The following is a 26,498-nucleotide window of genomic DNA, read 5'->3' as shown; positions in this document are numbered from 1 at the left end:
AAATAATTAATTAATTAATTAATTTATGGCTGTGTTGGGTCTTTGTTGCTGCACACGGTCTTTCTCTAGTTGCGGCAAGCAGGGGCTGCTCCTCATTGTGGTGCGTGGGCTTCTCATTGTGGTGGCTTCTCTTGTTGCGGAGCACAGGCTCTAGGCACGCGGGCTCAGTAGTTGTGGCCTGCGGGCTCAGTAGTTGTGGCTTGTGGGCTCTAGAGCACAGGCTCAGTAGTTGTGGCACACGGGCTTAGTTGCTCTGCGGCATGTGGGATCTTCCTGGACCAGGGCTCGAACCCATGTCCCCTGCATTGGCAGGCGGATTCTTAACCACTGTGCCACCAGGGAAGTCCTCTTTAAATCGTCTTTAATTTCCTTTATTAATGTTTTATAGTTCTCAGCATATAAGTCTTTCACCTCCTTGGTGAGGTTTATTCCTAAGTATTTTTTTTTTTTGGGTGTGATTTTAAAAGGGATTATTTGTTTACATTCCCTTTCTGGTATTTCATTGTTAGTGTAAAGAAATGCAATTGATTTCTGTATGTTAATCTTGTATCCTGCTACCTTGTTGAATTCGTTTATCAGTTCTAGTAGTTTTTGTGTGGAGTCTTGAGGGTTTTCTATATATATTATCATGTCTTCTGTGTATAATGATAATTTTACCTCTGCCCTACCAAGTTGAACACCTTTTATTTCTATTTCTTGTCTGATTGCTGTGGCTAGGATTTCCAGTGCTATGTTGAAGAGAAGTGGTGAGAGTGGGCACCCTTGTCTTGTTCCAGATTTTAGCAGGAAGGCTTTTGGCTTTTCACCGTTGAGTGTTATGTTGGCTGTGGGTTTGTCATAAATAGCTTTTATTATGTTGAGATATGTTCCCTCTATACCCAATTTTGTAAGGGCTTTTTATCATGAATGGGTGTTGAATTTCATCATATGCTTTTTATGCATCTATTAAGATGATCATGTAGTTTTTGTCCTTTCTTTTGTTGATGTGGTATATCATGTAGATTGATTTGAATATGTTGAACCATCCTGGTCATCTTGGGATGAATCCATCTTGGTTGTGGTGTATGACCTTTTTTATGTGTTGTTGGATTCGGTTTGCTAATTATTCGTTGAGAATTTTTGCATCTATATTCATCAAAGATATTGGCCTGTAATTATCTTTTTTGGTAGTGTCTTTGTCTGCTTTTGGTATCAGGGTGACGGTGTCTTCATAGAATGTCTTTGGGAGTGTTCCTTCCTCTTCAGTCTTCTGGAAGAATTTGAGAAAGATCAGTATAAGTTCTTCTTTGTATGTTTGGTAGAATTTGTCTGTGAAGCCATATGGTCCTGGAATTTTATTTTAGGCAGGTTTTGTTTTGTTTGCTGTTTGTTTGTTTGTTTTAACAGATTTGATTTCTTTTCTAGTGATTGGTCTGTTTAAGTTGTCTCTTTCTTCGTGATTCAGTTTTGGTGGGCTCTATGTTTCTAGGAAGTTGTCCATTTCTTGGAGGTTGTCAAATTTGTTGGCATATATTTCTGTGGTATCTGTTGTGATTTCTCTTCTTTCATTTCTTATTTTGTTTATTTGGGTCTTCTCTCTTTTTCTTTTTGGTGAGCCTGGGCAAAGGTTTGTCAATTTTGTTTACCCTTTCAAAGAAACAGCTCTTGTTTTATTGATTTTTTCATTTGTTTTTTAATCTCTCTTTTATTTATTTCCTTTCTGATCTTTATTATCTTTCCTTTGCTTTATTATCTTTTCCTTTAGGTTTTGTTTGTTCTTTTTTCTAAATTTTTTAGGTAGTGTGTTAGGTTGTTTATCTGAGCTATTTGTTTCTTAAAGAAGGCCTGAATCACTATGAACTACCCTCTGAGAACTGCTTTTGCTACATCCCATAGTTCTTGTATGGTTGTGTTTTCATTGTCATTTGCTCAAGGTATTTTTAAATTTCTTCTTTGATTTCATCATTGACCCATTGGTTTTTTTTTTATTATTATTTTATTATTTTTATTTTTGGCTGCGTTGGGTCTTCGTTGCTGCGTGCGGGCTTTCTCTAGTTGTGGTGAGTGGGGGCTACTCTTCGTTGCGGTGCGTGGGTTTCTCATTATGGTGGCTTCTCTTGTTGCGGAGCAGGGCTCTAGGCTCGTGGGCTTCAGTTGTGGCACACGGGCTCAGTAGTTGTGGCTTGCGGGCTCTAGAGTGCAGGCTCAGTAGTTGTGGTGCACGGGCTTAGCTGCTCTGCAGCACGTGGGATCTTCCTGGACCAGGGCTCGAACCCGTGTCCCCTGCATTGGCAGGCAGATTCTTAACCGCTGTGCCACCAGGGAAGCCTGACCCATTGGTTTTTTAGTAGCATGTTTAGTCTCTATGTAATTGTTTTTTTCTCGTTTCTTTTTCTGTGGTTGATTTTTAGTTTCATGCCGTTGTGGTCAGAAAAGATGCTTGAAATAATTTCTATACTCTTAAATTTGTTGAGGCTTGTTTTGTGCCCAAGTGTGTGGTCAATCCTAGAAAATGTTCTGTGTGCACTTGAAAAGAATGTATTTTTTTTTAGATGAAATGTCCTGAAGATATCAATTAAGTCTAACTGTTCTAATGTATCATCTGGGACCTCTGTTGCCTTATTGATTTTCAGTCTCAAAGCTCTGTTCATTGATGTGAGAGGGGTGTTAAAGTCTCCTACTATTACTATATTCCTGTCAATTTCTCCCTTTATGTCTGTTAGTATTTGTTTTCTGTATTTGAGTGCTCCTATATTGGGTGCATATATGTTGACAAATGTAATATCCTCTCCTTGTATTGATCCTTTTATTATTATATAGTGTCCTTCTTTATCTTTCTTTATAGCCTTTGTTTTAAAGTCTGTTTTGTCTGATATGAGTATTGCGACCCCTGCTTTCTCTTCATTTCTGTTTGCATGCAGTATCTTTCTCCATCCCCTCACTTTTAATACATGTGTGTCCTTTGCCCTAAAGTGGGTCTCTTGTAGGCAGCATATTGTAGACTCTTGTTTTTTTATCCAATCTACCACTCTGTGTCTTTTGATGGGCGCATTTAGTCCATTGACATTAAGGTAATTTTTGATAGATATATATTTATTGCCATTTTAAACCTTGTTTTCCTGTTGATTTTATATTCTTTTGTCCCTTTTTCTTTTTGTTTTTCCTTTTGTGGTTTGATGCTTTTCTTTTGTATTATGCTTATAGTTTTTTCTTTTTGATTTCTGTGAATCTGTTGTATGTTTTTGATTTGTGGTTGCCCTGTTTTTCAAGTATGTTAACCCCTTCCTTTATCTACTTGCTTTACACTGGTAGTCACTTAGGCTCAAACACATTCTAGAAAAATAATTGTGATCTTCTCTTTCCTATACATTCTTACTACTTTTCTATTTAGAGAAGACCTTTCAATATTTCTTTTAGGATAGGTTTAGGATTGCTGTATTTTTTTAGTTTTTACTTGTCTGAGAAATTCTTTTTTTCTCCTTCTATTCTAAATGATAATCTTGCCGGGTAGAGTGTCCTAGGTTGCAGATATTTCCCTTTCAGGACTTTGAATATATCTTGCCACTCCCTTCTGGCCTGCGATGTTTCTGTAGAGAAATCAGCTGATAGCCTTATGGGGGTTCCCTTGTCATTAACTCTTGTGTTTTTCTCTTGCTACCTTTAGAATCCTCTTTTTATGTTTAACTTTTGACATTTTTATTATAATATGTCTTGGTGTAGGCCTTTTTGGGTTTATCTTGTTCAGGACCCTCTGTGTTTCCTGTATCTGGATATCTGTTTCCTTCTTTAGCTTTGGGAAGTTTTAAGCCATAATTTCTTCAAATACATTTTCGATCCCCTTTTCTCTTTCTTCTCCTTCTGGGATACCTATTATGTGTAGATTGGCATGCTTTATATTCTCCCATAGGTCTCTTATATTGCTTTCATTTTTTTCACTTGATGTTCTGTCTGATGTCCTGATTGGGTGATTTCCTTTACTCTGTCTTCCAGATCACTTATTCGTTCTTCTGCATTATTTATTCTGCTATTCATAGCCTTTGGTTCAGCTTTCGTCTCAGCAAATGAATCTTCGAATGTTTCTTGACTCCTCATTATAGTTTCTAGTTCCTTTTTACAGTATTCTGCATTTCTATCGATAGCCTTTCTTAATTCCTTCAGTATTTTCATTATCTCCTTTTTGGACTTGGTATCTATTAGACTGAAGAGGCCTATTTCGTGTTTGTTCTTTCAGGGGAATTCTCTCGATATTTTAATTGGGAGTGGTCCCTCTGCTTCTTCATTTTACTTATATTTCTCTTGCTCTGTGAGTATAGGAGAAACAATTATCTACTGTGGTCTTGGAGGGCTGTTTTTATGTGGGAGTGTCCCTGTGTAGCCTGCATGGGTTTAATATTTTTTTGGTGCAAGGCCTGTTTTTAGCATGGATGCCTGCTGCCTCTTTCCTCAGTGTGTGCTGGCTGTTATCCCCTTGATGGGAGGTGCGACTGGTGTTGCGGTGACCAGAGCCTGCACTGGACAGTGAGTGGGGACCCCTCTTCCCTCTGTGGTTGTCACTGCTCTGTCCAGGGCAGGGTCTGCTCTCTAGTTGTTGGTGTAGAAGCCCCTAGCTCTGTTTCTGAGCTGCGTTTCTGATCTGCAGTGCAAGAATAGGCGGGATTGGAGCGCTCCCACTGGGAGAGGAGCCACTGAGTATTACTCTGCTGGAGCTGTTCACCTGTGAGTGTGTCACCTTTCACCCGCTGTGCGGGCTCACAAAGTGCACCGTTGTTGGCACTGCCCTCAGCCCCACCTCAACTGTGGGTGTGCCGGCAGTCAGCCCTGGGGCCTCTCAGGCTTTGTTTTCACAAGGCCACCAGCGCAGATCCACTGAAGTCAGGTCCCAGGACTGCAGTAGTTACACACCTGGACCCACTGTGGGAGCTATGGATGCAGCTCAGACCCTGGCCCAGCCCAGCCCCTGCGTGTACGCGCCCACAAAGCCCACAGCCGCTAAGGCCAGACCCGTCCCAGCTGCGAGAGCACCAGTTGTCCGTTTGGATGTTCCACAGGCACTGAATTTACAAAGTCGGCCGTGGAGGTATAAATCCAAGGTTCACGCAGCCGTGGGGAGAGATTTCAGCTCTGCTTCCTAAGTCACACGGCCTGTGGGCCTCAGCTGTGATTTCAGCCCCACCTCTGCGCATGGGCAACCCACTGGTGTCTGCTTCTGGGGGCACCAGGGCAGTGGCTGGGGCACACGAGCCTGCCCAGGCAGGAGGGGACCGGGGTGGCCGGGGTGTGTGAGCCTGCCTGGGCGCGAGCCTGTCCTGGAGGCTGCATAGGCAGGAGCCGGCGGGTGGGGAAAGAGGCTGCGATGGCAGCCCCGCCTCTTCCTTGGCATGCCGCTTAACAATGGTGCTTCGCTTCCATGGCGGCCCGGGGTTCTTCCGCAAACACTCCTGGTTGCTGCGCCCCACACTCCAGCCCCTTCAGGCTGTCTCCGCACAGCCAACAGCAGTCCTCTCCCTGGGTCTGTCCTCTAAACCCCGTGTTACAGCACCCAGCCCCCACCCATACCAGTGGACGCGCGTCTCAGGCTGGGGCACACAGGGCGGTGGCACAACCGTCCGTGTAGGTCTCTCTCTGTCCTGCCTGCCACTAACTGGTTGCTGTGCTCTCCTCCAAGCCTCTGAAGCTCCCTTTTCTGTCCCAGCTGATCTCCCCACCGGTGAGGCTTCCCTGGGTGCGGGAACCTCTCCTCTCCTTCAGCTCCACCCCCCCAGGGGCACAGGTCTCGTCCCACTTCCTTTATTCTTTTTTTCCCTTTGTCCTACCCAGTTACATGGAGATCTTTCTTGTCCTTTGAGGTGTTTGAGGTCTTCTACTAGTTTTCTGAGAGCATTGTTCTATTCATAGATGTATTCTTGATGTTTCTGTGGGAAGAGGTGAGTTCCACGTCCTACTACTGACCATCTTGATTCTGATTGCTAGTTTGATTTTCTTTTTCTCGTTTCTCAAGTTAGAAGGTTAGGTTATTGATTTGAGATCTCTCTTCTTTTTCATTATAGGCATTTATGACTATAAATATCCCTCTAAGCACTGCTTTAGCTGAATCCCATAAGTTTTGGTATATTGTGTTTTTGTTTTCATTTATCTCAGTAGTTTCTTTCTTTCCAAAAAATATTTATTTATTTATTTATGTGGTCATTCCAGGTCTTCATGGTGGCAGGCGGGCTCCTTAGTTGAGGCTTGCCGGCTCCTTAGTTGTGGCATGTGAACTCTTAGTTGTGGCATGCATGTGGGATCTAGTTCCCTGACCAGAGATTGAACCCATGTCCCCTGCGTTGGGAGCGTGGAGTCTTATCCACTGCGCCACCAGGGAAGTCCCCATCTCAGTATTTTCTAACTTCCCTCATGATTTCTTCTTTGGCCTGTTGGTTGTTTAGAGGTATATTCTTTAATTTCTACGTGTTTGTGAAATTCCCAGATTGCCTTGTTACTGATTTGTAATTTCATTACATTGTGGTTGAAGAACATACATTACATGATTTCAGTTCTTTTCAATTTATTGAGGCATGTTTTATGGCCTAACATATGGTCTGTTCTGGAGAATATTCCAGGTACACTTGAGAAGAATATATATTCTGCTATTGTTGGCTGAGAAACAGTATATAATTAAATTTACTTGGGATTTAAAAATACCTTGTGGTGAATCTCTTTGCAAAGTAGATTCGTTTTATAAAAGTGTTACTGTTTTATTATAAAGCTGGATTTTTAAACACAGTTTGAAAAATTAAGTGAGGTATTTGGAACTTGGAAAGAATAATGACATACTGTATAATACTGTTTCTTATATATATGTATATACATATATATAGATATACATATATATATACACATATATGTATGTGTGTATATATATGTATATCTATATATATGAATGAAGTACCAATAGCTTGTCTTTTGGTATCACCTCCATGTCACCTCTGTTCTTAGTAGGTAAGAGACGGAAATCAGAATGATGGCTGCTGGTCGGAAACAATTAAGTATAACTTGTAGTTAATGAAACCTGTTCTCCCCAGATAAACTAGAGGGGTGCCCAGGAAGTAACCAACCACTACCCTGCCATAGCTGGAGGACAGCACACTTTCTAAATCCTTTCCGAATGATTTTGTTAGGACTAGTGGCTTTTGGTGTAGCCCTCTCAGGAGGAATTGCTGGGGAGTCTCGGGGCCCTGGGGTGAGGGTGTAGCTGTCTCCTGTGTCTCTGAAATGCAGCTTGGAGCAGAGAGAAAAGATAAGAGTGTCGATGTTGAATTGTTTAGATGAGCCCTGTCCGACAGAGACAGAACGTGAACTCCAAAGCCAACCACATATGAAATTTTACGTATTTCAGTAACCACATGGAAATACCGAAAAGGAACAAGCAAAATTAATTTTACGAATTTGTCCAAAATATACTTTAACATTGGCAATCAATGTAAAAAAAAAAGTGAGATATTTTACGTTCTTTTTCTTTTTCACGCCAAGCCTTTGAAATGGGGTGTGCCTTTTACACTTACTGTGCATCTCGATGCAGACGAACCGCACGTGGCTCCCCGCTGCACAGAGCAGGTTTAGGTAAGTAGATAAAAGGTGACGTCATCGCCCACTAATACCGTTTTCTCCTCCGCTAGACGGTGAGAAGCTTCTGGGGCCTCAGCAGCTAGACTGTGACCGAACCACGGTTGAGGACTGGGTGTTCAGGGCCCCCCTCGTGGCCACGTTCCTGAGCGTGGTCATCCAGCAAGGCTTTCTCCTCCTGTGCTCGTCCCTCGATCTGGCCACCCTGGTCCCCGAGCGCCAAGTCGACCAGGAGCGGGAGTTTGCGAGCGTCCTGGATGTCCTGTCCGTCATCTACATCAACTCCCACCTGCCCAGGGAGCAGCGGCACCGCTGGCGCCTGCTCTTCTCATCCGAGCTCCACGGGCACAGCTTCGCGCAGCTCTGTGGGCGCATCGCACACTGGGGGCCCTGCGTGGTGCTGCTCGAGGACCGTGATGGCCACGTGTTCGGTGGCTTTGCTTCCTGCTCCTGGGAGGTCAAACCTCAGTTTCAAGGTAAGTCTTGTCCACCACAACCCCACGTGGTAGCGCCAGTGCTCGTTACAAGTTCTGGTCGGACGGCTGCTGTGTGGAGACCTCCGAGCCCCGCCAGCGGCTGTGCGGGTTTCTTCCATCTCCTTCCGCAAGCGTTTTGTTAGACGTGTTTGGGAGGAGAGTGAAACGTGGTGTTTCTTTACGATGGTTTAACTTCATAGATTTCTTTATAGATTCTGGCTGCAGGGTCAGGTAAGCAGGACAGCTGTCCTCACCCCTGGATTTCAGGTGAGGAAACAGCAGATCAGCATCATTAAGCGATGCCAGGTCCTGACCACGGGCGAGGCTGGGCCGTAGGTGCTGCGTAGGGGACTGGGAGATACCGGCTCTTGCAGGTGGGGTGTGTTTTCTCGGGGGACCGTCTTCCTTTCCTGGAACCCCCTGTGTGGGTCTGCTTTGCTGCTTCTGCCCGTAGTTTTTCGGTTTTGTGATTTTGCTGGAGATTGGAAGCTCTTTGCTAGACCTTGAATGCCCTGGATGAGAGGCCCTGATGAAATACTTCCCCTCCTCAAAGAACTGCTCTGATAAACGCTCTTAAAGGACTCTTTTTGAAAACGCTCATCTCCTGGCAGTGGGCTGTTCTCGTACTCAGAGGTGAACCTGTCTTCCCGGGATTGATGTCACTGTGTGTCCCCTGGGACCTGCCCCGGGCTGCCCGAGTCTGTGTTCTCAGAAGGTCTCCTGGGGGCCAACAGCTGTGAGATGGAGGGCTTTTCCTAGTGGCTCTGAGCAGCCAGATACAGGCCTGTCCTCACTGCCCTCAGCTAAATGGGGCAGCCTGGCCGACGCAGTTCCGGGGAGGGTCCCTCCCGGTGAGGGGGCGAGGCTAACACCCTCCCTGGCTGGGTCAGTGGAAGGGAGAACCCAGGGTCCTGAGATGCGAGATACGGGGGAGAAAGGCCACGTGCTCCTCTGGGATGGGGGCTGCACATCGTAGCCAGACAGCTGTCAGCTGCATCCACGCCGCCTGCGTCCCCGCTCCCCCTTCTCTCCACCCCACTGTCACCTGCGTCGCTGCAGGTGCCTTCTGCCTGGCCCTCGGCTCCTGGTCTCACCCGTCCAGTTCATTTGCCACATCCCAGCCCACCTGCCGTGGTGCTTGTCCCCTGGAGACCCTTGGACAGACCCCCAGTGCACTCAGAATGGTGAATCCTTTATCTCCAGCCTCACGACCTCTACTGTGCCCTGTGCTCTGGGCTCCATCTCACTGAATTACCCAAAGTTTCCAGAACAGGCTGCGCTGTCATCTCAGGACTTGGGACATGCTGCTTTTTCTCCCTCTTCCACCTGTTGGCACAGTCAGCTCCTTGTCGGGACTCAGTCCAGGGTCACCTCCTTCAGGAAGCCTTCCTGACCACACGAGTGCCAGCTACTCCCTGCGGTCCTCTATGGGACTGCACACTTCTGGAATTGTTCCCATCTTCCTTGCACCAGGGAAGCTTCTGCTGGTTGGGGAGCCGTGTCCAGGTGCAGAGGTGCCATTACGGGAGAGGTTTTAGCAGTGGTGGGGTGGCCCTTGTCTGGGGTGGGTGGAGGGGATCATGGTGTGAAGGCTGGGTGCCTCCATCCCCGAGACCCTGTTGTTTCCAGGATTTGGTTTTCTCTAGGTTTTAGATTGTTCTAGGTCTTTAATCCAGCTGTTGCTACCAGCCCTTCCCCACCGTGTCAGGGTCCCTAAGACCACCCACGTGTCAGTGGGTCGCTGGGAGGACTCGGGGGCTCAGCACAGAGCTGTCGTCACAGCTGGTCTATTACAGTGAGGGGCTGCAGAGCACGATCAGCTCGGGGACTGGGTAGGGGCTGGGGGGTGAAGTCCAGGGGGACCAGGCTCCAGCGTCCTCTCTCGTGGGGTCGCACAGGACGCGCTGAATTCCCCCAGCCGCGAGCTGTGACAGCACGTGTGCAGTGCTGTCCGTCAGGGACGCGTTAGAGCTTCAGCGCGCGGGGTCTTTATTCGGGGGGCCGTTCACACGAGCACCCTCTGCCTGACACGCACCCAAACCCCAGACTCGCAGGAGGACAGCAGGAGTCCGGCCCCAACCCCCCTGTCTGTTCACACGGCTTAGGCGCAGGGAGCCACTCATCAGTCCTGGGAGTGGGGGACCCTCCCCAAATCCACCTTCCCAGACGCTGGCTGAGGGTCGACCCTGGGAGGTGGCCCTTCTGGAGACCCCAGGCTCAGGCCTGGGCTTCCACACACCCACGTCTCTCTGTCACGGTGTCACGGGGAGGGGCTCTGGGGGGGTGACGGGCTGGGTCTCTGTGTGGTTGGAGGATGTGGAAAAACCCTGAGAATCATTATTATAGACGGAACTTCCGCTTCTTCCAGCTCCTTTAGTATTAACTCCAGGTCAGCTCTGCTGTGTCTTCATGTTTTATTAACAAGCAGAATTCATCTTCTTGAAGAAAGATGGAAAAATGCAATTACCAAGTTTTCAAACTTGAACTCATTCTGTTCTGAAGCGTGAGGATGGAATTCCAGCAGGGGGCGGCCTAGCATCACAGATTCCAGTCAAGTTCAGGGCGTTCCTGTCCATTTGTCCTGGGAAACAGTCACTTCGAGTATTTGAGCCTTGAGATGATGTGGCAGCCGCTGGGTCACTTCGTTTTCGCCTCTGTCCTCCGTGGGGCAGCTGCAGGCCCGCAGCTCTGGGCTGAGTCCGGCTCTGTCCTGGGCAAGTTGCTTACCCTCTCTGGGCCTCCGTTCCCCAGAACCACAGGAATGGCAGCTTGTAACCCACTGGGCGCTGGGTGGTGGTGTCACTGTGAGAGCTGGGTGAGGAGCCCCTCGGTGGGGCTGATGCTTTTACGGGTCATGTGACTCCTTGGTCCTTGCCCTGCACCCTCGAGGGTCATCTTCCCCACGGGGCCCTTCTCTCTGGGCACAGACCCCGGGATGGACTAGAGTGGGGTCCGCTGTAGCCAAGGGGCCCACGCTTTGTGGCCCCATCACCTCACTTAGCATCTGGGACCCGGTAAGTGTTGGTTGAAAGGCAGCCTTCGGATGGCAAGGCAAAGTGATGTTTAGGCCCAGTGCCCGGGGCCACAGGTGGGACCAGGCAATTCCTTGAGGCTAAAGCCAACCTTCTGAGGCACATGGACTCAAGCCGGAGTCTTTAGCCTGGAGGGGAGCCCTGTGCCACCTGGTCCCGGTGACCTCCCCGGGCTCACCTCCCCCTTTCCCCCACCAGGGCTCACACCCTGCGCTACAGCCGAGGGCCCTGCTGTTCCCCCCATGCCCTGCCGTGTCCCTGCGGGGTCCCTCCTCCGTGGAGTGGCTCTCACCCAACCGTCTCCACCTCAGGACGTCCTTCCCGACTTTGGAGGAGCTAAGTCCCCGCAGAGGCCCCCTGGGGTCCATCTTGATCGGAGGCCCGAGCGTCGCTGCTCCTGACTCTGCAGGTCTCAGGCCCATCTGTGGCCGAGGGCTCTCCTCCCCAAGGCCCCTCTGAGGCTCAAAGCCCCCTTCCTGTGCACCCTCCACATTCGGGCTCCCTGTCTGCTTCCTGGAGCTTCCTTCCCACCTGACGAATGGCCCGACCCCCAGGTGTACCTGAGCTGGGTCCTGTGTCGGGTGCCCTCACGCTGTCACCGTGAAGGGGCAGTCCTTCCGGCCACGGTCTCAGCTGTGGGGAGCGTCCCTGGTTTGGCTCTCGCCTAGGAGCTCCCTTGGTGAGGCGCAGCCTCCGTCCCCTGCCTGGTGAGTGCATCAGGGCGGGGAGGGGTCTCTGAGATGGAGGAAGCCGTTCATTTCCAGGATTTTGACCGGTACCTTCTCTGAGTGGTGGCATGCCCACCCCTGTGCCCGGGCAAAGGTAGAGGGTCACCTTTCCCTGTGTGTCCCCTCGCCTCCCTGTGGGCAGCTGTGTCTGCAGGTACCCTGCCCTCTCCCCTCTGGGTGATGTGCCTACCTGGGGCCGTGTGAGTGCCCAGCCAGTGCCTGGCGTGACCGCCTGCCCCTTGCTCCTCAGTTGAGACGAGGCTGCTCTTTGTGACTCTGGGGCGGTGGGGCAGGGCTCCCATCTCCCCGGGCGAGCGCTAACAGGTGTCCCCAGCAAGCAGATGTCACATTCCTTTCTAACGGTCACTCTCACCCTGCACCCGCAGCTCATCCCACGGTCCCGGGCGGCAGCGGGGTCCGGGATCCGCCCGCTGGTCCGCCGGCCCCGCCCCCGATGCGCAGGAGCCCCGCGCACGCTGAGGACCCGAGTGAGGCTCTTCCTGCTCAGCCAGCTGAGCCAGGGCCCGCTTCCGTTTCCTGCTTCTCCCTGCGCCCAGCTCCGACGGGTGATCTTGCTTCTTTTTGCTCTGATCAATTTCAGGGGATGACAGGTGCTTCCTGTTCTCCATCTGCCCCCGCATGGCCGTGTACACCTGCACGGGCTACAACGACCACTACATGTACCTGAATCAAGGGCAGCAGACCATCCCGAATGGACTGGTAAGGACTCGGGAGGGCAGGGCACGTCCCCCCGTGGTGATGTCCATCCCGATGGCACTGGCCCCGACGTGCCCGGGGACACTCCGCCCTGCGTCAGGGCAGCCGTACGCGGTCAGTTCGTTCTGCCCGAGTCTCAGGGTGGTGATGCGATGAGCGACAACGAGGACAGAATTTCTCTCGTGGAGAAAAGGGGCCCCTGTTGGGGTATTTCCGGGGTTTGTGTGCAAATGATGGAGTCGGCCGGGTTTCCTGGCCATCAGAGGGTTGGTCTGTGGCCTTCGTGGCTGGAGATACTGCCCTGCCTGGGGCACGACCCGGGCGCGGGGCCGGGGCTGGGCTCCGCAGGCCCTTTGGACCCACTGGGGGTTGCCTGCTCTGTGCTCCAGCCGGGACTCGGCCACAGGAAGAAGAGGACGCGGGGGAAGGCCGGGGGTGGTGGTGGGGACAGGGCTGGGGTGAGGCGCGGGGACGGGCGCCCGCACAGATGCTTAGCTTGGGTGAGAAATGTGTCTCCTGGCAGCACCAGCCTATTTCTTTCCCCTGCTTCGTAACAAAAAGCCCCTCTCGGGAAATTCCAGCCCTGTGTCTGCAAAGCCAAGGGCCGGGGAGGCTGGTGCATCTTGTCGGTGTGGAGAGGGCCCCGTGCTCCTTCCCAGGCTCACTCGGAGGCTCCCAGGGGCCCACCTGATGACCCCGGACGCCTTTCAGAAAGGACAGTTTGGTGATGACAGGGGCGAGGGCCTTGGCCTCAGGAGCAGCCCCCAGGGGGTCCCGGTGGTGGTCAGTAATCGGCCCGAGGGGAGAAGCAGCCCCGAGGTTAGCTGCGTTTTCTGCCCGGGTCTCTTGCTCAGCGTTAGCTCCAGGCTCCCCGGCCCCGGGGTGGGGGGCGGGGGAGGCGCTGGTGGAGAGGGCAGCTAGAGAAAGGGATCAGAGAGGTTGAACAGCAGTCTGTTCCCATCGGCCGCTTGCTCAGAGCCGGCGGTGTGCCGAGTGGTTCCCGCCTTCCCGGGGCTGCTTCCTCCTTTCCCCCCCTGCTGTGCTGAGTGAACAGGCCTTCCTGCTCGAGCACCCGGCCCTGGGCCGGGTGAGGATTAACATCCCTGTCTGGGAAGCGCTGTGTAGACCTCTCCCCTTATTTTACAGATTGGGGTCTCTAGGCCTGAGGGCCTGTATTCTTTTGTCCTCTTTTGTCACTTGTGTTTCCTGCCAGTGCAGTCCCGGGAGAAAGGGCCATGGGGTAGGAGTCGGGACACCTTGATGAGTGTTCTAGGAACTTGTCATGGGATACTTAAATTGTATCAGTCTGTGAATATGTATTTCACAGTTTAAAAAAAAAAAAGAAAGGAAGAAAATTGTGTTCACTTCTCATACGCCCTGGTGGTGTGACGGCTGGGGTGGGCTTCAGCTATCTGATTCTCCAGACCGAGGCAGTGCTATGCCCCTCCCTCCACAGGGCATGGGAGGGCAGCACAATTATTTTGGCCTGTGGATCGATGTCGATTTTGGGAAAGGACACAGCAAGGCCAAGCCCACGTGCACCACGTACAACAGCCCTCAGCTCTCGGCCCAGGAGGACTTCCGGTTCGAGAAGATGGAGGTGTGGGCAGTGGGAGATGCTTCGGTGACACAGCTGGTGAGCGTGGGGGCGTTTCTCCCCTTTCTCGGCTTTGTCCCTTTTACTCCTCCATCTGGAGGTGGTTTATTCCAATTTGTTTCCAGCAGCCGTTGTTGGCCAGAGGGATGCCAGGGGGTGCACAGCGGAGCAGAGGATCCTGTCTGGGGTCTGTGGAGGTTTAGTAGAGAGAACCACCCCAGGGAGGTGGGATCCCGGGGCGGGTGGGGGCTTGTCTGCAAGATGAGGAGGGTCTGGGTTTCCTTCTAGTTCCGGGGTTCGACGATGAGTTGCCATTGGGGCCCCTGCGCCTCGTCACCTCCCAACGATGGCATCCCGGGGCGGGGGGACTCAGTGGGGCTCGGGGGAGAGCCTCTACCACATTTCCCTTGTGGCAACAGTAGGAAATTCCCCTCTGATAAACTTGACAGCAGCAGGACGTCACTGCCTGGTTTGGTCACTGTACCCACCCATCCTTCCCTTCTTCCCAAGGCCAAGAACACCAAGAGCGTTCTGGACATGGACCCTGCGGCCCGGGCCCTGCTGGAAGTCAGTGGGCGGATTCGCCACAGCGAAGGGCTCCGGGAGGTGCCTGATGACCAGTGAGGAGGAGCCCCCAGCACGGGCCTTCCTGGAGCTGGAGCACGGCCTGCAGACTGTGCTTTACTTTAGCCCAGAGCTAAAGCCTAGAGCGTGCTGGTCACGTCTAGGTGGTCCTGGAGGTGCCTAATTGAAACAGAGTACACGTCCTCTGATGCCGTATGTCGATTGCTGGGTGTGTCTCCCCCGAAATCCTGAGTGTCCAATTACCAACTCTATTCTTAGACTTTGCTCGTTTTGTACAGATGAAATCCAAAGACGATGCTGAGACGTTTGAGGCCGGCTGGAATTAGCAGTGGTTGGAGATTTGAGTTCTTGCTGTAGGGGAGGGGGGGGGGTCCACTCACTGAGGGTCACTTGGCCTCTGCTCAGGCCTCCCAGTTAAAAGCCTCGATGTCCCATTTCGACTGGTAAAGGGCATAGGTGCTCGGATGGCTATCTCGACGCTTTGGGGAACAGCTTCCTCTGACGTGGAATTTCTGTATTTTGGGGAAAAAAAAAAAAAGCACAAGAGTGTACTAACAGGGGTAATAGCTGGAGATTTTGAAGACAACAGTGACACGGGTTTTCAGTAAGGTTCAGTATCTGCCTTTCTCAGCTGTTTTTAACACATTACTGACCAGAGGCGTATTAATACGTCTTTTGTTACCCAAACATCATTGACCGGAGACGTTTCAGTATTCATTTACATAACAAATCGCCATCCACAGGCGTTAGTTTCTGCAAAAATCCCCCCCGGTCAGTGATGAGTTAAGTGAATCTATGCTGTGAGCAAATGGGAAAACCAGGAGGTCTACAGAGAAGCAAAGTTGTGCTTCTCTTACTAATTTAAACGTGGGGACATTCGGAGCCCTGAGGCTAAGAGTCCTGTTAATACACGTATGGCCTGTCGCAGGAACTAGTGGTGAGTAACTTGAGAGGACTGGCCCGGGCTCCTGACCTCCCAGCATCACCCCCCCCCCCGTGCTGCTTCCCGAGGGGATGTTGGCACTTTGACAGCGTGGACTTGCTTTAAACGAAGAGTGATCCTGAAGTGCTAGCGAAGATGTTGGTGGGCTGGACCTCAGGCAGAGCTGCCGTGTCCCTTGCAGTTCTTGCATCCCTCGGAGGCGGCCTGAAGAATCTCCGGACACACTGAGAATCCCGCTCAGCAGAACCTTCTCCTTTGCTACACATTGCCTTTCTGCAGATCTGACGAAAATGCTGCCTTGTATTGAGTTGCCCCCAATTATAAGCCATAGTAAACCGAGCTGTTTGCATTTTACAGGTTCTGCATTTTCTACCGGGAGGCTCATCAAACTTTGCACTGAGCCCTGAGCGGAAGGCCTTCGGAAGAGAAGTGTGTGCTCAGACAGTGATGTGCACACTCCGGCATGATTGATTTTCCTTATACAAAGCCAGTTCTTAATAGCTTCTCAGGTACATTTTGTGACTTCTTAATTGACGGGAAGCAGATCAGGATATTAGGATCCTCAGATATCCTTACCGTAATCTGAAGAATTAGGCCCCGAGTCTAGAGTGTGTTACAGAATATTTTTTTAGAAAAATGCAGTGAAATAATACCTCACTAATAAAAGGTCCGTTGAAGACCGCTTACTGCCGCCTCTCTCTGTGGCTGTCAGAGAGGCTGGATGTGTCTGCCGGCCTGTTTTCTGCCTCGTGCTTCTTCTAACAAGAGTGCAGGTCATACCTGGGGGCCTGACGGTTTCCTAAGACAGCACACCTCCACGAGGGGAGCTGGGCGCCCAGCCCAGGCACTTGGTAACCTGGGGTGTTCGGCCCTCGCAGGGGGTGTGGGGCAGCCGTGGGATTCCCCAGCACGTGTGGTCCGGAGCACACAGACCAGTTGGGTGTCAGCCGTGCCCGGGGCCACAGGACCCGAGGAACCACGCTCCTCCTGGGCCTGAGAAACCCATGATGCTAGTCTTAACATGTGATGGGTTTGTTCTTTGATAAAATGGGAATAAGAATTCAGGTTGTAAGGACTAGTGGTCTCCCTGGAGGTGAAGACACGTAAGGGCCCCTGATAGGCGCTGGAAGGAAGGGGTGAAAAAGCGCTGTTCATGGTACAGCATGGCGGTTACTTTTTTCCCCACTATGTTTTTTTCTGGAAATTTTTTTCTTTTATTGAATGAAATAGTCTTTAAATTCTCCAGTGCTTTACAATTTTAAAAGGTTTCACACACATGATTTTATATAATCCCATAATTTCCCCTCCCCTGCCATATTGCCCCTCCCCACTGGTAACCACTAGTTTGGTCTCTGTATTTGTGAGTCTGCTTCTTTTTTGTTTTATTCACTAGTTTGTTGTATTTTTTAGGTTTCACATATAAGTGATATCAGACAGTATTTGTCTTTCTCTGTCTGACTTATTTCATTTAGCATAATGCCCTCCAAGTCCATCCATGTTGCTGCAAATGGCAAAATTTCATTCTTTTTTATGGCTGAGTAATATTCCATTATATATATATATATATATGTATGTACACATAAACCACATATTCATATGTATGTATATATATGCACACCACATATTCTTTATCCATTCATCTGTTGATAGACCCACCATATTTTTTTTTTAATTAAAGAATTAGCTTATGCATACACAGCAAAAAAAGGTCAAAATACAAAAGGATGTAACTTGAAAGCTAAGCCTTCCTCCTGCCTCCGCCCTAGCATTTTGTTCCCAAGAGGTAATGTGTTGTACACACTGGTCTGTCCCTCACCTTTTCTTTGGGTGGAAATTGCTCTGTATCTACCCATTTATTCTCACTGTCTATGTAATGTCCCACGAGATGGGTGCCCCATCCTTTCTGGTGCTCAGCCATCCCCGGCTGCGGAACGGTCTGTTTGTAGCTAATTGCTACTGGAATGAATATCGTTTATATACATCTTGGTGTGGTTTTGTCTGGCGGATAAACTCTTCGAAGCTGAATTGCTGGATCAAAAGGTACATGCGGGCTTCCCTGGTGGCGCAGTGGTTGAGAGTCTGCCTGCCAATGCAGGGGACACGGGTTCGAGCCCTGGTCTGGGAAGATCCCACGTGCCGCGGAGCAACTAAGCCCGTGCGCCACACCTACTGAGCCTGCGCGTCTGGAGCCTGTGCTCCGCAACAAGAGAGGCCGCGATAGTGAGACGCCCGCGCACCGCGATGAAGAGTGGCCCCCGCTCGCCACAACTGGAGAAAGCCCTCGCACAGAAACGAAGACACAACACAGCCATAAATAAATAAATAAATAAATAAATAACATCTGATTGTTTAAAAAAAAAAAAAGGTACATGCTTTTTTATTTGGATATTAACAAATGAACCTCTTTCAAGCTAGATTTATACTTTCGAGACCTGGAATGCCTGTTTGCCATGTTTTCACCAATACCATATTAAAATTTAGTTTTTGTTTACCTGATGCTTGAAAACTGTAATTTTTTTTTCTATTCCTCTTATGAATGACAGTGAAGAGCTTCATTTCTCAAGAACGGTGCGTGTCCTATCCCTCACCTGGTTTCCTAGGGTGTGGGTATTATTGATTTGCAAGAGTGCTCATTTTTTTTTTTAAATAAATTTTATTTATTTACTTATTTATTTTTGGCTGCGTTGGGTCTTCATTGCTGCACACGCAGGCTTTCTCTAGTTGTGGCGAGCGGGGGCTACTCTTCGTTGCAGTGCATGGGCTTCTCATTGCGGTGGCTTCTCTTGTTGCGGAGCATGGGCTCTAGGCATGCGGGCTTCAGTAGTTGTGGCACGCGGGCTGTGTAGTTGTGGCTCGCGGGCTCTAGAGCACAGGCTCAGTAGTTGTGGTGCACGGGCTTAGTTGCGCCACAGCATGTGGGATCTTCCCGGACCAGGGCTTGAACCCGTGTCCCCTGCATTGGCAGGTGGATTCTTAACCACTGCGCCACCAGGGAATCCCAAGAGTGCTCTTTTGAATTAAGCAAAATGGCATTGGCCACGTGTGGTAAATGTTTTTTTCCGGTTTGTCTGCCTTTATTTTTCCGTACATAAATTTTGCATTTGATGTCATCATATTTGCCAGCTTCTGAGATCTGTGGTTTGCTTAGGAAGTTTTTCTCCACTCTGAGATTAAACAAAAAGAAATACCATGTTTTCTTCTACTGTGCTTTGCACTTATACTTCTGAATCTTTGATCCATTCAAAATGTATTTTAATTTTTTATTTGTTTTTTTGATTCTCTTTTTAAAAATTTTTTTATTTTATATTGAACTATAGTTGATTTACAATGTTGTGTTAGTTTCAGGTGTACAGCGAAGTGATTCAGTTATACATATACATATATCTGTTCTTTTCCAGCTTCTTTTCACATTTATGTTATTATAGAATATTGAGTAGAGTTCCCTATGCTATACAGTAGGTCCTTGTTGGTTATCTATTTTACATATAGTAGTGTGTACATGTCAATTCCAAACTTCCAGTTTATCCCCCCCACTGCCTTTCCCCTTTGGCAACCATAAGTTTGTTTTCAAAGTCCGTGAGTGTGTTTCTGTTTTGTAAATAAATTCATTTGTATCATTTTTTAAAGAGTCCTCATATAAGTGACATCGTATGATATTTGTCTTTCTCTGTCTGGCTTACTTCACTTAGTATGATAGTCTCCAGGTCCATCCATGTTGCTCCAAATGGCATTATTTCATTTTTTTTAAATGGCTGAGTAATATTCCATTGTATATATGTACCACATCTTCTTTATCCATTCCTCTGTCGATGGACATTTAGGTTGCTTCCATGTCTTGGCTTCTGTAAATAGTGCTGCAGTGAACATTGGGGTGCGTGTATCCTTCCGAACCATGGTTTTCCCCGATGTATGCCCAATAGTGGGATTGTTGGATCATATAGCAAGTCTATTTTTAGTTTTTTAAGGAACCTCCATACTGTTCTCCATAGTGGCTGTACCAGTTTACATTCCCACCAACAGTGTAGGAAGGTTCCCTTTTCTCCACACCCTCTCCAGCATTTATTGTTTGTAGGCTTTTTGATGGTGGCCATTCTGACCTGTGTGAGGTGGTACCTCATTGTAGTTTTGATTTGCATTTCTCTAATAATTAGCGATGTTGAGCATCTTTTCATGTGCCTGTTGGCCATCTGTCTTCTTTGGAGAAATGTCTATTTAGGTCTTCTGCCCATTTTTTGATTGGGTTGTTCATTTTTTTGATATTGAGCTTCATGAGCTGTTTGTATGTTTTGGAGATTAAGCCCTTGTCGGTTACTTCGTTTGCAAATATTTTCTCCCATTCTGTGGGTTGTCTTTTCATTTTGTTCATAGTTTCCTTTGCTGTGCAAAAGCTTTTGAGTTTAATTAGGTCCCATTTGTTTATTTTTGTTTTTATTTCTATTACTCTAGGAGACAGATCAAAAAAGATATTGCTGCAATTTATGTCAAAGAGTGTCCTGCCTATGTTTTCCTCTAAGAGTTTTATAGTATCCGGTATTACATTTGGGTCTTTAATCCATTTTGAGTTTATTTTTGTGTATGGTGTTAGAGAATGTTCTAATTTCATTCTTTTACATGTAGCTGTCCAGTTTTCCCAGCACCACTTATTGAAGAGACTGTCTTTTCTCCATTGTATAGTCTTGCCTCCTTTGTCATAGATTAGTTGACCATAGATGCGTGGGCTTTCTATCCTGTTCAATTGATCTACATTTCTGTTTTTTGTGCCAGTACCATACTGTTTTGATTACTGTAGCTTTGAAGTATAGTCTGAAGTCATGGGGCCTGATTCCTCCAGTTCTGTTTTTCTTTATCAAGATTGCTTTGGCTCAAACTGTATTTTAAAATATACCTCTATCTTACCCCCAAATAAATTCCAGTACATTTTGTATTAAATGGTGTGTCTCTTTCCCACTGACTTAAAATGCTACTTTCTCACTGAAGGTCTCTGTCTCATGTTTTAATTATCAGAGTTTTATGATAAAAAGATGTAAGAGCTATTCCTTTATTACTACTGGGTTTTTTTGTTTGTTTTGTTTTGTTTTTCCTTCAAATGCTTGCCTGCTTATTTTGTCTGATCTTTGGTAGCACTTTGCCTACTTCTAAGAAGTTTGATAGTATTTTCTTTCTCTTTTTTTTTTTTGATAGTATTTTCAAGATGGCATTAAATATCGATGAACGTAGGCAGAACTGACATTGGCTAATGCTGATTCTTCCTATCCAAGAACAGGAACATCTCAGTTTGCTATGTAAATTTTTGTTGTCATTGCTGGCACTGTGAGTGGACTCCCCGCCCCCCCCCCCCAACACCAACTGATGATTCTTTGAACACTGGAAAGCTCTTGATTTTTCTACATAGTGTTGTACCCTGTTACCTTGCTGAATTCTTTTATCCAGTGGTTCTTGACCTTGAGCCCGCATCAGAATCACCTAGAGGGCTTCTTAAAGTACAGACTGGGGACCTCCACTCCCAGAGTTTGATTCAGTAGTTCTGGGGAGGGACTAGAGAATTTACATTGCTTATAAATTCCCAGGTGATGCTGCTGTGGCTGGTCTGGGGACCTCACACAGAACCACTGCTGTTCATTGTTTCTGATTATCTATGAATTCTCTGGGAGTTTGCAGCTATTACAATTCTTTTTGTCTGAAAAAAATTTTTGCCTTTTTTTTTTTTTTTGGCTACATTGGGTTTTTGTTGCTGCACACGGCTTTCTCTAGTTGCTGCGAGTGGGGGCTACTGTTTGATGTGGGCTTCTCATTGCAACGGCTTCTCTTGTTGTGGAGCATGGGCTCTAGGCATGCGGGCTCAGTAGTTGTGGCGTGCGGGCTCTAGGGCACATGGGCTTCAGTAGTTGCGACGCGTGGGCTCAGTAGTTGTGGCACATGGGCTTAGTTGCTCTGTGACATGTGGGATCTTCCCGGACCAGGGATCAAACCCGTGTCGCTTGCATTGGCAGGTGGGTTCTTAAGCACTGCGCCACCAGGGAAGTCCTTGCCTTTATTTTTGAAGGATTGTTTTTGCTTTTTTTTTTTTAAGATATTTTGACATTTTCCCCCTGGTACTTTAAAGCATCTTTCTGTTACGTTTTGGCTTGTGTGATTTTTTTTTCCCCCCAGCTTTATTGAGATATAATTGACACATAAGATTGTATAGTTTAAGATGTACACTGTGTTGATTGCAGCTATTATGATGGCATACCTGGAAATAAGGATAATTTCCCTACCTGATTTCTAGACCTTTAATTTCTTCCTCTTGATTAATTGTATCAGCAAATACTTTCCGAATTTTAACAATAACGATGCAATGCATCCTTCTTATTCCTGACTTGAATGGAAATGCATCCAGTCTTTTATACAGTAAGTGTGATGCTGGCTTTTGTTTTGAGATGTTTCGTATATATATAAGTATACACTTTTCATGCAAAGAAAGTACCCATTTATATTTGTTATTAAGAGTGTCAAGAGTAGATGTTCAATTTTATAAAAAGCTGTTTTTTTAGCATCCATGTTTTTCTTCAGAGTTATTAATAAGAAATACCAAATTCTTCCAAATATTAAGGTTCCAAATACTGAGCCATCTTTGTGCTTTTTAAAAAAATTTTTTTTTTAAATTTAATTAATTAATTAATTAATTTACGGCTGCATTGGGTCTTCATTGCTGTGCGTGGGCTTTCTCTAGTTGCAGCGAGCGGGGGCTACTCTTAGTTACGGTGTGCAGACTTCTCATTGTGGTGGCTTCTCTTGTTGCAGAGGATGGGCTTCAGTAGTTGTGGCACGCAGGCTCAGTAGTTGTGCACGGGCTTAGTTGCTCTGTGGCATGTGGGATCTTCCTGGACCAGGGCTTGAACCCGTGTCTCCTGCATTGGCAGGTGGATTATTAACCACTGTGCCACCAGGGAAGTCCCCATCTTTGTGCCTGAAACTGTCACTCTTAATGTGTTCATTCAGTTGGCCCATGTTTAGTGTTTTTGTGGCAGTGTATATAAATGAGTTGGTCTGTGGTTTCTTGTTTTGTTTTGGTCAGATTTTATGTAAGTCACGCTTTAAAATTGTGCTGGCCTTACAAAAATAATTTAGAATCTTTCTTTCTTCCAGGTTCTAGAAAATGCAAATGAAAGGAGTTCCTTAAAGTTTGGGTAGAATTCATCTGGTATTTCTTGGTTTGGTGGTGGGGGGAAGGGGTTAACTATTGATAACCTTATCCTTTTTTTTTTTTTTTTTTAATCATTTGGGTTGTCTGAAATCTCTGCTCGGATCAGTTTTGTTGATTTTTTATATTTCTTAGTAAATTTTCCACATCATTTAAGTCTTCAAATTAATTTACATAGATTGACTGAAATATTTGAAATTTTTCATAGTTGTAGATTTTTTTCTGTGTTTTCCTTTCATTTTTTTTTCCTAGATTAGGTTCTACCAATTTTGTTTTGTAGTTAATATTGTTTTTATATTATTTTTGCTGCTTTTGTTATATTTATTTTTCATTTTTTTTGAGTTGATTATTAAATGACTGAATAAAAAGAGAGAGTAAATGAGAATATATGGGGTTACTACTTTTTTTCTGTGAGCTCTGCTTTACATTGCGGCGTGATCATTGCATTTACAGATTCTGATTGGCGTGTGAGTGATGAGCTTCCAGGTTTTCTGCAGTTCCATTTTGATTTTCTCTTGGGCCCACGAGTTTTACAATTTTGGTATGCTAGAGAATTTCTCCACAGCTTCATTCATTCATTCATTCATTCATTTATTTATTTTTGGCCGTGTTGGGTCTTCGTTTCTGTGCGAGGGCTTTCTCTAGTTGTGGCAAGCGCGGGCCACTCTTCATCGCAGCGTGCGGGCCTCTCACTATCGCGGCCTCTCTTGTTGCGGAGCACAGGCTCCAGTCGCACAGGCTCAGTAGTTGTGGCTCACGGGTCTAGTTGCTCCGCGGCATGTGGGATCTTCCAAGACCAGGGCTCGAACCCGTGTCCCCTGCATTGGCAGGCAGATTCTCAACCACTGCGCCACCAGGGAAGCCCCCTCCACAGCTTCTGTTGTGGTTTTGTTGAACGGTGATTAGAGAGGTCGACTGTATCACATCTACTTCCTGGAATCAATCGAGGTTTCAGTGGTGTCCTTATATGGCAGGTTAGTGATGAGCGAGGTCACCTGTATCTACTTTTTGAGATCAGTTTCCTTGCTTGTGGTCAGTTAAGAGTCTCCTAGTGAAGTTTCTGTGTTTTTCCTAAATTTCCTCTACTGTGCTCTATGAATTTGGATGTTGTGTTGGTACATACCCAGGCCTGTTAGGTTTTCGGTGGTGGTTATGTCTTATTAAATTCCCTTCTTTGTCTCACTGAATGCTTTTGGCCTGGATTTTTAAAATCTCATCTGACATTAGTAATGTCACCCCTGTTGCGTGAGTTGTTGTCTGCATTTGCCTGGTACATTTTTGCTCAATTTTTTTGAGTCTTTTTTTTCCTTGAACTTTATTTTGAAATAATTTTAGATTGACATAGAAGTTGTAAAAATAGTGCAGAGAGTTCCTGTGATGGCACCCAGCTTCCCCCAATGAAAACATCTTCAATAACCACAGACCAAATAATCAAAACCAGGAAATCAGAGTTAATGCAATACTATGAACTAAACAGCTCAAACCTTATGTGAATTTCACCAGTTTTTCCATAGTACCTGATTTGAGGCCTACTTGAAGTTAAGGGCACAGTCCTCCAGATGGCAAAGTCTACTGAAGACTTTTGAAACCAATTGCAAGTTCAGGGAATTCCCCAAACCACCCTCAGGTTGGATAATTTGCTAAAAAAAAAAAAACAAAACTCATGGAAACCTATCATGCTGATGGTCATATTTATTACAGGGAAAGGATACAAATGAGAACCAAAGGGAAGAATCTGGGAGGGTTCAAAACACAGAGCCTCTGGTTGTCCTCTTCCTGTGAGTCCTTCTAGAGAATCACTGAGCCTGAGGGTAGTCTTGGGGACCCCTGCCACAAGTTATATGAAATTTTATTATACGTGTAGATCAGTGAAACCACCACTACAATTGGGATACAGAACTGTCCCGTCAACCCCAAACTCTTTCAGGTTCTCCCTCTGCAGTCACACCCTCTTAATCCTTCCCTTAGCAACCTCAAATCCATTTTCCATCGTTATAATTTTGTCACCTTGGGGATCTATGTAAATGGAACCATTTAGTATGTAACCTTTTAAGACTGGATACTGTCACTCAGCATAATACCCGTGAGATCCATCCAAGTTGTTCTGTGTATGTTCCTTCTCATTGCTGGGGAGAATTCCAGTGTATGGTTGTACCAGTTTCTTTATCTCTTCACCCTCTTAAGGACACTTGGGTTATTTCTAAGATTTGGCTCTTGTAAATAAACCTGCCATGAACTTTCATGCACAGATTTTTGTGTGATAAGTCATCTTTAGGATCAATACCCGGGAGTAGGATTGACGGGTCACGTGCTAGGTGTACGTTAAAGTTTACAGGATGTTGCCAAGTTCTCCAGAGAGGCTGTAGCATTTACATCCCCATCAGCAACAGGTGAGAGTTCCAGACGCTCTGCATCCTGTCATCACTTAGTATTGTCAGTATTTTATTTTAGCCACTTTTTTTAAAATAATTCTTTATTTTTTTATTTATTTATTTTTGGCTGTGTTGGGTTTCTGTGCGAGGGCTTTCTCTAGTTGTGGCAAGCGGGGGCCACTCTTCATCGCCGTGCGCGGGCCTCTCACTGTCGTGGCCTCTCTTGTTGCGGAGCACAGGCTCCAGACGCGCAGGCTCAGTAGTTGTGGCTCATGGGCCTAGTTGCTCCGCGGCATGTGGGATCTTCCCCGACCAGGGCTCGAACCCGTGTCCCCTGCATTGGCAGGCAGATTCTCAACCACTGCGCCACCAGGGAAGCCCATATTTTAGCCACTTTAATAGGTGTGTAGTGTATCTCATTGTGGGTTAAGGTTGCCTTTCCCTACTGGTTAATGATGTTGAACATCTTTTCTTGTGCTTATTTACCATGGGTGTGTCCTCTTTGGTGAAGACTCAGTTCAAGACTTCTGCCCTTTTTCTAAAATTTAACTGTTAAGTTTTGAGATTTAAAACATATTCTGGCTCCAAGTCCTTTGTTAGATATGTGATTTGAAAATGTTTTTCTTTCAGTGTGTAGGTTCTAAAAAATTCTCTTAACTGTAACTTTCATGAGTAAAATTTTTTAAACTTGTGAGATTCAATTTATCAATTTTTCTTTTCTTTTACAGATAGTACTTTTGGTGTCATGTCTAAGAATTCTTTGCCTAATCCTCAATTCCAAAGATTTTCTCTTTTGGTTTCTTCTATGGTTTGGTCTATTGCCCATTTTCGGTTAATTTTTGTAGAAAGCGTAAGAGGTTCTTTTTTGCTATGGATGTCCAGTTGTTCCAGCACCATTTGTTGAAATGAATATTTTTTCTCCCTTGAATTGCTGTTGGCTTTTTGTCAAAAATAAATTGGCTATACTTCTGTGGGACTGTTTCTGGTCTCTATTCTGACATTGATCTGTGCATCTATTACTTTACCAGTATTGCCCTGTCTTGATTACTGTAGCTATATAGTAAGTCTTAAAACCAGGAAGTATGTTTCTTCCAACTTTTTGCCTCTTTTTCAGAATTGTTTTAGCTATTTTATAGTTCCTTTGTCTTTTCATATAAATTTTAGAGTAAGATTGTCTATGTCTTAAAAAAAGATCCTGCTGAGATTTTGATAGAAATTGTGTTAAACCTATAGACCAATTTAGGGAGAACTGATATCTTTACTATATTGAGCCTTCCAAGGCAT

The 26,498-nt window shown here is 46.8% G+C and overlaps 1 protein-coding gene across 21 annotated transcripts in view; it reads left to right on the top strand.

Annotated features, from left to right (window-relative positions):
• The window catches only part of MEAK7 (MTOR associated protein, eak-7 homolog), a 52,441-nt gene that overhangs the window by 18,464 nt on the left and 7,479 nt on the right, over positions 1 to 26,498 (top strand). For 9 of the 21 annotated variants that reach the window (XR_009499109.1, XR_009499106.1, XR_009499108.1 and 6 more), the window contains exons 5-8: positions 7,635 to 8,057; positions 12,419 to 12,537; positions 13,991 to 14,170; positions 16,017 to 16,168. Coding sequence is in view for 12 of the 21 variants with exons in the window: in XM_059905273.1 (XP_059761256.1) it covers positions 7,635 to 8,057; positions 12,419 to 12,537; positions 13,991 to 14,170; positions 14,257 to 14,318; positions 14,642 to 14,879 (1,022 nt within the window). In the remaining 9 variants the exon portion in view is untranslated. Of the gene's footprint in view, positions 1 to 7,634; positions 8,058 to 12,418; positions 12,538 to 13,990; positions 14,171 to 14,256; positions 14,319 to 14,641; positions 16,346 to 17,754; positions 18,797 to 22,787; positions 22,807 to 26,498 lie in introns of those variants that run through there. The other 12 variants (XM_059905275.1, XM_059905269.1, XM_059905270.1 and 9 more) reach the window with 7 other exon arrangements.

This window comes from Balaenoptera ricei, chromosome 19 (genome assembly GCF_028023285.1).
Source record: "Balaenoptera ricei isolate mBalRic1 chromosome 19, mBalRic1.hap2, whole genome shotgun sequence".
Lineage (NCBI taxonomy): Eukaryota > Metazoa > Chordata > Mammalia > Artiodactyla > Balaenopteridae > Balaenoptera > Balaenoptera ricei.
This window is presented reverse-complemented; position numbering and strand designations above follow the sequence as displayed.